At 41.9% G+C, this 10,511-nt stretch overlaps 1 protein-coding gene across 1 annotated transcript; it reads left to right on the top strand.

Moving 5' to 3' along the window:
- Positions 1-7,592: 7,592 nt before the first annotated feature.
- LOC147616825 (cytochrome b561 and DOMON domain-containing protein At5g35735-like) lies at positions 7,593-9,533 on the top strand. Its single transcript, XM_086777880.1, has 3 exons — positions 7,593-8,422; positions 8,515-8,763; positions 9,112-9,533. Exons 1-3 carry the CDS (start codon positions 7,784-7,786, stop codon positions 9,433-9,435), a joined length of 1,212 nt encoding a protein of 403 aa, XP_086634006.1. The 5' UTR covers positions 7,593-7,783; the 3' UTR covers positions 9,436-9,533.
- The last annotated feature ends 978 nt before the right edge of the window (positions 9,534-10,511 follow it).

The raw sequence follows: 10,511 nt of genomic DNA, 5'->3' as shown, positions 1-10,511 counted from the left end.
GTTGGTCTATAGTGTGAACCTGACTATATGAGCTCACGCTATAACTATGCCATAACTCTAGTACTCCAAAGTTGCTGTCACACAGCCTGTCATTCATTGGCGGCATATCGACCATAATCTCACCAACCATGTAGCTGACATAAGTGCGGAAACTATCACCCAGGCGGGTCATCAATGTCCGTCGAAGCACTAGTTGAGCTCGATATCTCAACACTCCCCCTCGAGCTCAACTCCACACACTACACTCCAAGTAAGCTCCTAAACCTCTGGAGCTCCTCTGTGCCCAATGTCTTCGTGAAGATGTCAGCCACCTGATCCTTTGTGCTGACATATACCAGATCTACATCACCTGTTGGCTGCTAGACCCTTCTCCCTCACAAAGTGATAGTGCACATCAATGTGCTTCGTTCTAACATGGTATATTGGGTTTTTGGCCAACTGTATGCTACTCATGTTATCACAATAAATGATAGCTACCCTATCCACCATGGGCTCACCCATATCACCAAGTAGCTTATGACCTCACAAGTTGCCATTGGCAGCAACCCTATACTCTGCCTCTATACTCGACAAGGCAACTGTTGATTGCTTCTTATTGCTCCAACTCACATCACTCCCAAATAAGAACATAAAACCACTGGTAGATCTCGTCTGCAACAACACTGCAACAACAGTACCAGCCCAATCACAGCATATGTGTACCCATGTAGCTGTATCTCTATACCAACCTAGTAGAAAAGTACATAATCAATTGTGGACTTTATGTACCTGAGAATCCGTTTAGCCGCATCCAAGTGTGGCTTCCTAGGGACCTGCATAAACTGACTCACAAGTCCAACATCATAACTCACATGTGGCCTAGTAATGGTCATGTAGATGAAGTACCCACTATGCGCCTGTATGTAGTGGGATCCTCCAAAAGCTCACCTGTATCTGTGGAAAGCTTTGTGTTCTGCTCCAGTGGCATTGAAATAGGCTTACAACCTATCATACCATACTTGGACAACATGTCCAAGCCATATTGCCTTTGCAATAACAAAATGCCATGAGGTGATCTCACCACCTCTATGCCCAAGAAATACCGCATCTCACCCAAATCTTCCATCTCAAACTTTTGCTTCAAAAGCTTCCTGACATCATGTATGCCAACATCACTATCACCAGTGATAATCAAGTCATCCACATAGATAACTAATAGCATGATTCCTCTATCTATCTCTTTTACATAAAGTGAAAAATCTGCATTGGATATCTGAAATCCAATGGTAGCAAGATACTCCCCGATCTTGTTTGACCATGCTCTAGGTGTCTACTTTAAGCCATACAAGGCTTTGCGTAACCTGCACACAAAATTTGGGTGTGCATCACTGTCATAACCTGGTGGCTGCATCATGTAAACTTCTTCTTGCAAATCAACATGCAAGAAGGCATTCTTTATATTCATTTAATGTAAAGACCAACCCTTTGATGCAGCCATAGCAATGACAGCTCTCACGGTTGTTATCCAATGGTAACAAGATACTCCCCGATCTTGTTTGACCATGCTCTAGGTGCCTACTTTAAGCCATACAAGGCTTTGCATAACCTGCACACAAAATTTGGGTGTGCATCACTATCATAACCTGGTGGCTGCATCATGTAAACTTCTTCTTGCAAATCACCATGCAAGAAGGCATTCTTTACATTCATTTGATGTAAAGACCAACCCTTTTTTTAATGCAGCCATAGCAATGATAGCTCTCATGGTTGTTATCCAATGGTAACAAGATACTCCCCGATCTTGTTTGACTTTGCTCTGGGTGCCTACTTTAAGCCATACAAGGCTTTGCATAACCTACACACAAAATCTGGGTATGCATCACCGTCATAACCTGGTGGGCTACATCATGTAAACTTTTTCTTGCAAATCACCATGCAAGAAGGCATTCTTTACATCCATCTAATGTAAAAACCAACCCTTTGCTGCAACCATAGCAATGGCAACTCTCATGGCTGTTATTCTTGCAACCGGGCTGAATGTCTCTTCATAGTCAATGCCATAAGTATACGCATAGTCTTTGGCCACCAATCTTGCCTTATACCTGCTCCCTAAACCATCAGCATTATGCTTGACTTTATACACCCACTTACATCTAATTGCCTTATTTTCCTTAGGCAAAGGCACTAACTCCCATGTTGCATTTGTATCCAATGCTATCATCTCCAATGCTGCCATCTCCTCATTCATGGTATCTTCCCATTTCTTTTTTCCAAGTGCCTGCTCAAAACAAGTGGACTCCAATTCTTGTATTTCTTTAACCATGTAAGCATAATGATGGGCTGTATATCCATTATATCTCAACCTATCAATAGTGTACCTAATCCTCGTAGACCTGTGTACACCTGGATCACTACTAGGTGTCCTCAAAATAGCCCTCGTTCTCCTTAAACTAGGAGTAACCACAGATGGAATGACAAGCTCCTCATCAAGGCTCTGCTTAGAGCAGCTAGAGTCACCATCCATATATGAGTGACCCGCTGACAGGTCAGGCACAAAGGGTTGATCTACCTTTTCCTTCCCTTTGCGTGATACATGTGTACCTACATCTGTCTTCAACCTGCTTGGCCATGGGCTAACATTGGATCCACTGTTAGAGGACTCTCCAGGTCCACTAAGCACCTGTGCTTGCTGCTCTAGATGTGGTGCAGCATCAACACTTCTTATATCTACATCTTATGTTTCCTTCACTGCTGATGCATACTAGCTACTCATCTCATCAAAACCATCTCTGCTTACTCGCATTTCACAAGTGGTAGGGTTATAACATCTATAACCTTTCTGCTCCATATCATAACCAATAAAGATGCATTTCTCTACCTTTGGATCCAACTTTGTTCTCACTTCATCAGATACACATATGCAATACACCCAAACACTTTCAAGTGAGACACATCTGGTCTTATGCCTGTAAACTTCTGTTCATGCATCATACCAACTGTAGTGGGTGTTCTATTCATAATGTACACAGCAGAAGCAATTGCTACTGCTTCTGCCCAAAATTAATGTGGCATATTCTTTTCAGCCATCAAGGCACATGCCACTTCTGCAATGTGCCTGTTTTTTCTTTCTGCAACACCGTTCTGTTGTTGCGGAGTGTACCTGCATGTAAACTATCTCTTCATTCCCTGTAAACTATCTCTTCATTCCCTGCTTCCTCAAGAAATCATTGAACTCATTAGAGAAATATTCTTCCTCACTATCTCATCTCATGCATTTTATTTGCATGCCTTTTTACTTCTCGACCAAGGCTTTAAATCTCCGAAAGTGAGCAAACACCTCACTTTTCTCCTTCATGAAGTAAACCCACACTTTCCTACTGTGGTCAATGAATGTAACATAGTACCTGCAACCTGAATTGTTGCAGTCTTGGTCGGTTCCCATACATCTGAATGTATGACATCTAATGGCCTTGCACTGACATGCTTTTCATGTGGGAAAGCATGTTTGGCCTTCTTACCAAGCTTGCATGCTTCATATACTTTGTGCATACCATGAACCTTAAACTTTGGCAAACCTGCAACCATATATACAATGTTAGCCCATATGTCAATATCTACAATGATATCTATTCCATGCGCAAACATGGCTGCCTTTACTTCAAGCATGTTCACATCAAAAGTAAACATCCTATCATTTCTGTTACCCTTTGCAACCAAGCGACACTGATTTTTGAAGTCTTTCTCAAAGCATCCTTGAGGATTAAACCTCACTTGCAAACCCTGCTCAACCATCTGTCCAACTGAAACCAGGTTCTTTGTAATATTTGGAACATGAAGTACATCTGCCCAAGTACTTCATTTTGCCATCCTAGACAATGTCACTTTACCAACATGCATAGTATCATCACATACATAACCTAGTTTTTCCATTTTCTACATGTCTTTAAACCACTCAGCATGACTGGTCATGTGGTTAGAGGCACCAGAATCCACATACCATGTATCTTGAGATCTTGACACATCTCCTATTATGGAATTGAGCATGTGCTGCATCACAAACAACTGCTTACTTCTGTCATCACCTCCCTGACTAGACGATGCATAGTTGTATTGCTGCAACTTTTCACTTTTAATGTCATTCTGCTTTTTATAACAGTCCTTTGCCATGTGCCCTGGTATGCCACCACAATAATAGCACTCTATGCTATTTGCATTTTGATTTCTTTGCCAACCACCTCGACGTCTTTGGCTCCCCCTTCCTCTAGATTGGCCTCTTCCACCTTTCTATGATTGCTATTGTGAATCATTGGACTGTTGTTGTTCAGAATTCTGATTTCCTTGTCAGCCACCACCTTGGCCTCGACCACGACCTCTACCTCTGCCTCTACCTAAATTGGAGTAGAAGGCCTCTTCCGATGTGTTCTTGCTTTGTGAAGAAGAGTCCTCATCGACAGACTTTTCTTCAATGATCACAGTATAGACACCAAGTCCCGAAAGTTAGGAATATTCTCCCTGATTGCAATGGAGGTTTTGAATGTCTTGTACTCTTTGCCAAGCCCATTCAAACAGACACTTACCAAGTCATCATCTTCCACCAATACATTGATAGACCCAAGGGATTCAATAATGCATACTCATTGATTGATATGCTTTTCTTTTCCACAGTATGCAGCTCTTGCTTTAGCTGCAATTTCCTTGCCTTTGTGTTGGTTTGGAACATCTACATCAGATTCGACCATGTAAACTACTGGAGTGTTGGAATCCTATATGTGTCCTTGATCTTTAAAGCATACTCATTGATTGATATGCTTTTCTTTTCCACGGTATGCAGCTCTTGCTTTAGCTGCAATTTCCTTGCCTTTGTGTTGGTTTGGAACATCTACATCAGATTCGACCATGTAAACTACTGGAGTGTTGGAATCCTGTATGTGTCCTATCATCATGTCCGTGACACTAATGGAAAGCCCATACATGAATTTCCTTGCACCCTAGTTCGAATCCTTGATTGCCTTTATGTCTGCTGGAGTGGCATTCTCTTCAGACAACTTAGGAGGCTCCTCATTGTCTCCTTCGACATAGTCCCAAAATCCTTTACCCATAAGGAAATTGATCATTCTAAACTTCTAGGAATGGAAGTTGTTCGTGTCTAGCTTCTCATTGACAATCTGATTGATTCTGCCACGATACATGTTTTCCTACAGCAATTAAAAAAATTATAACAGATAATTTCTGTATGCAACCTATAACACAACAGTATCTTATGTGACTACGGTAGTGGTACTTCAGCACAAACCTGTAGATCACCGATTTGACCAAAGTACATGTACATACACCCAATGTCAACAATACATGTGCAAATATTGTCTCTGCACTCCCAAAATACACTCCTGCACTGCAATAATGAGATTTTGACCAGAGAGAGCTCTCAGACCAGAACTTCCCAAAACTATCGAAAATACCTTGCAATGACAGAATGGAGACTGAGACGCACCCAAAACATGATTTTGGCCGAACAATTATAGTACAAAGTATTGCGTATCACACACAGGCACCTCCAAGCTTGTTGTGAAGACAACTCTCCTCAACTGGAGATGTGTAGCTCCCGGAGCTACCGAGGGGTGTTGTATCTAAACCAAGAAGGGAAATACATGGTGATGCTCTTACCCATGTACTGCTTCCTTGCTTTCTTGTTCTTGCCTCTTGCTTACCTCCTTAGCTCTTACACAAACCGGAGATCTGATACCATAAAGAGAATGTGGGGGAGATAGAGAGCTTGAGTTCCTTGCAAGCAAACACACACACAAACACACACACACACACACACAAAAGAGTGTAAGCCACAAGAGATAAGCGTATAACTAAAAGATAAGTGTACATACATAAAAGGAAAGTACTCTCCTACAACATACAAAGTGGTCGGTCTATAGTGTGAACCCGACTATATGAGCTCGCGCTATAACTATGCCATAACTCTAGTACTCCAAAGTGGCTGTCACATAGCCTGTCATCCATTGGCGGCATATCGACCTTAATCTCACCAACCATGCAAGTGACATAAGCGCGGAAGCTATCACCCAGGCGGGTCATCAATATCCGCCGTAGCACTAGTTGAGCTCGATATCTCAACAGGAAAACCCTAGAAAATATCTTTTTTAGTACTGGAAAAAGTGATTAAGCCTAGAATGTGTGAAATTGTTTTGTTCATGAAAGGAGTAAAGCTACATATGAACTTCAAGCAAGAAGTTTATGCTTTCGGTGTAACTCTTTTTGTGAACACTTATAGAGACCTTTCAAACATACTAAATGTAAATGTGACTAAATGAAGACATTTGTGATCTTAAATCTGTAAAGCTACATATGAACTTCAAGCAAGAAGTTTATGCTTTCGGTGTAACTCTTTTTGTGAACGCTTATAGAGACCTTTCAAACATACTAAATGTAAATGTGACTAAATGAAGACATTTGTGATCTTAAATCTTAAGCATGTAAATCTTTTACTTTGTACACTTAGCATGTTGTATTCCATTTAGATCGCATGTTAACTTAGCATGTTACATTCTATTTAGATGACATGTTACTATCTTGGATTACAAAAGCATGTAAATCTTTAACTTAGTAAACTTAGCATGTTGCATTCCATTTAGATTGCATGTTAACTTAGCATGTTACATTCTATTTAGATGACATGTTACTATCTTGGATTACAAAAGCATGTAAATCTTTAACTTAGTAAACTTAGCATGTTGCATTCTATTTAGATGGCATGTTACTATCAATGAACTGTTATTTCATTTTATTTGGCATCTATATATTGTCCTCGACCTTTCAATGGAAACAACAGAGGTTGGTCAATTTCAAGTAGAGGTCTTAAAGTATGAAGACATGACTTTTATAATTGGGTGCCCTCTCAAGGGTGCTAAAAAAGACTCTTGAGTGATTTAAGACCAAGGACTAGGTTTGATGGGATTCCGTTTCCTAGATCAAACCTTTGTTTTCAACCTTTAAGGTTTGAGGTGAAGGTAATGCCTTTCATACACACACATGAGAAGAGGGATGATATGTGGATCTTCATAAACTAATGATTTTGGGCTTTTGACAAATCCATGAGTTGGTTTACCCAAGGCCATTAGCACATACGTGGAGTCGTGGACTATGGGAAAAGTTAGAGAGAGAAAAAAGGAAACTATTCACATGGAGAATTAAGAGTGATGTTAAAGCATAGTTGGGTGCCCTCTCAAGGGTGCTAAAAAAGACTCTTGAGTGATTTAAGACCAAGGACTAGGTTTGATGGGATTCCGTTTTCCTAGATCAAACCTTTGTTTTCAACCTTCAAGGTTTGAGGTGAAGGTCATGCCTTTCACACACACACATGGGAAGAGGGATGATATGTGGATCTTCCTAAAATAATGCTTTTGGGCTGTTGACAAGTCCATGAGTTGGAATACCCATACGTGGAGTCGTGGACTATGGGAAAAGTTAGAGAGAGAAAAAAGGAAGCTATTCACATGGAGATTTTAAGAGTGATGGAAAGCATAGTTGAGGTGTAAAAAAAAGAAAAGTTTTGGAGAAGGGTAAAGGTTGTGACTACAAAAATAGTCGCGGAGGCCAAAAAAAGAAGAAGCTTTTGATGTTAAAAGCAGTGGAGTGGGGTGTGGGTGCGGGTGTGGGTGAGTGTGTTGCAAGGAAGCTCCCCCCAACGCGGGAGGGCCTACGCGAGGTATTTTTCCTGCGGTAGGCTTTTAAAGCCTGCCTTCCTTTGCAAAACTGTGAATTGCCCAAGTTTTCCCGGTAACAGGAAACGGCCATGGCCGCTTCTACTGCCTCTCCTTGCCTCGCGTTCGTTCTCCTCCTCCTGCCTCTTCTTGCATCCCCTTCCTTTGGCCAGACTTGCTCCAAATCGCACACATTCAACGGCCAGAACAAGCTCTTCGCCAACTGCAACGATCTGTCCGTGCAGCAGGCCAGCATAGCGTGGTCTTTGCAGGCCCACAACAACACCTTGGAGGTGCTCTTCTCCGGCACGGCCCCCTCTGCGGGCGGCTGGGTAGGGTGGGGCATCAATCCGTCCGGGCTATCCATGGTGGGGACGCAAACCTTCATCGCCTTCCAGGCCTCCAACGGCAGCACCATCCTCACCTACAATGTCACGGCGGACACCAAGGGGGGCACCCCGCTCAAGTGCACGCCCATCAGCCTGCAAGTCCTGAACAAGCGCGTCCAGATCTCGGGCACCCGCATCGCCATGCTCGTCTCCCTCAGGCTGAAGCCCAACCAGTCTACCCTGCTCAACCACGTGTGGAACAGAGGCTCCTCCGTCTCCAATTTCCAGCCGGGCATCCACGGCCTCACCGCCGCGGACCTCTCCGCTCTGAAAACGATCAACATGTCCTCAGGGATGATTACCACATCAACCGTTCAAGCACCTCATTTTGTGCTCAAGAATGTAGGTCTACTTACCTGATTTTAATGGCTTTGCGTCTTGGTGTGTTCTTTCTTTTGGGAATTTTACCGATTTTGTGCTAATTTGCCACACAGAGACACGCTGTACTGAACACGGTTGGGTGGGGCATTCTTCTACCGTTGGGTGTCATCGCTGCGCGTTACCTTCGGCCCTTCACAGACCCTGCATGGTTCTACGCACACGTGTTCTTTCAGATGGCAGGCTACTCTCTGGGTGTAGCTGGATGGGCCACAGGCTTGCGATTGGGTAGCTATTCTGTGGGCATTGTGTACAGAAAGCACCGCTCCATAGGAATCGCCCTCTTTGCCATCGCCACCTTGCAGGTGAGTCCATTATATCTTTCATGGTGCCTTGTGACATTCTTTGATGGTCATCTTTCATGGAATTTGCACACTTGTGTCCATCAATTCTTTCTATGGTCGCTTGTTTAGTTGGGATACCTTTTCGTGGGCCTCTCTTCAAGTCCCCCCACGGTCCTTTTGAGACCCCAACAAAAAAAAAGGACTACAGTCTACAATGACCCACCTAGATGTGGATGTAAGACTTACCCCTTCATAATGACAATCCAAATTGGAAGGCCCACTTGGTGATTATGAGGCTTTATAAAGATCCTTATCTTTCACATGCTTTTAAACACCCCCCTGACTTTGCAAACTTTGTGTGCTTTTCAGGTGACTGCCATCTTGTTGAGACCCAAAAAGGACCACAAGATTAGAAAAGGTTGGAACCTCTACCACTACACCCTTGGAACCACTATCCTTGTCTTGGGTATTCTCAATATTTTCTACGGGTTTGATATGCTCTCACCACCATCCAAGTGGCGACATGCATACATTGGAGTTCTTGGAGCCTTGGCAAGCATCGCGGTGGTCTTTGAGATCTCTACCTGGGTCTATGTTTTTTCCAAAAAGCACTCTTCGCAAGACAAATTGCGAGGTGCTACCATTGGTGGTGCCCATGGTGTTGGGAGTGGGCCACATGGACAAGTCATTTAGAACATCACATTCATGAGACTCCCCATATTCAAAAATATGTGAAACTTGTCAATTTATTGAGGTGTTTGTCTCACCTGCTTAAGGCACTCTTTTACAAAGTAGAGTGGTGGGCATTCTTTGTATATTCTACATAATGCAGTCTACCCTCTTATGCTATTTCTGAGATTGGAATATTCCAGCTAACACCATCGTAGCTAGATTAAATTATGCTACAATGAAGCAAGAAAATACCCTTTCAAATGGGTATTTGTTGATTAGGTAAGAATGAGTGCTTAATGAATTATTTACCCTAAGAGTACAGGGTGGCCATGCTTTTAGAACATAGTAAGCGTATTGCTATGTACATCCTATCGTACTAAGCATAGCATCCACCTTAGTTATCATGATAGGACCTTCACCACTTTAGTTGATATGTAACCCCAGATTGAGGAGTGCACCTCATCAACCTCCCTGACATGTTTTTGTTAGAATAAAAAAAGTACTTGTTTGTCTTTTAAGAGTTGCATTACTAGGAGTGATGGATCTACATGTAAAAACCTTGTCAAGGAAATAACTATATCGTGTAATAGTTGTGACATGTATTTCTCATACCTACTTAAAAGCAAAGGAGTGAAACATGTTAAAGGCTCATGAGAGGGCATTCCTTTTTAGTAGAGAAAGAGGAGCAAGAGAGTCACTAAAGTTTTTAAAAAACAAAGAATAACTTTGCCTTATATAATAGTTAAAAAAAAGTGAGCCTTTTTATAATACTTTTGTTTCTTTCTTTTCAAATTTCACCACAATCTAGTTAATAGATTTGAATTATTAGTTAAAATATTCTTTCATAGTACATTACTATTATAATCTAGGTTGCCTTTACTAATCTTATACTAGCCATGATACTAACCAAGCTAATAGCTAAGCTTTTGATTATAACGTTATGAACTTATCTAGTTTGATTGCGTCATTGCCAATAAAACTTTACTGTATCTTTGACCATGCAATCTTTGACATTCAATCACTTGAACTTGTTTTACCAAAGTAGATAGCTAGAGTGCAAATTATGCCTTCAAACACAACTTTTCTCATTGTATCAA

Source organism: Cibotium barometz, chromosome 38 (genome assembly GCF_041138505.1).
Source record: "Cibotium barometz isolate CiBa-2024 chromosome 38, ASM4113850v1, whole genome shotgun sequence".
NCBI classification, from domain to species: domain Eukaryota; kingdom Viridiplantae; phylum Streptophyta; class Polypodiopsida; order Cyatheales; family Cibotiaceae; genus Cibotium; species Cibotium barometz.
This window is presented reverse-complemented; position numbering and strand designations above follow the sequence as displayed.

Bases quoted from the DNA above. Each gene is read 5' to 3' on its own strand.
- LOC147616825 (XM_086777880.1), top strand. From the start codon at position 7,784: ATGGCCGCTTCTACTGCCTCTCCTTGCCTCGCGTTCGTTCTCCTCCTC. The intron at 8,423-8,514 runs GTAGGTCTACTT...TTTGCCACACAG, and splicing joins CTCATTTTGTGCTCAAGAAT to AGACACGCTGTACTGAACAC. The intron at 8,764-9,111 runs GTGAGTCCATTA...TGTGCTTTTCAG, and splicing joins TTGCCATCGCCACCTTGCAG to GTGACTGCCATCTTGTTGAG.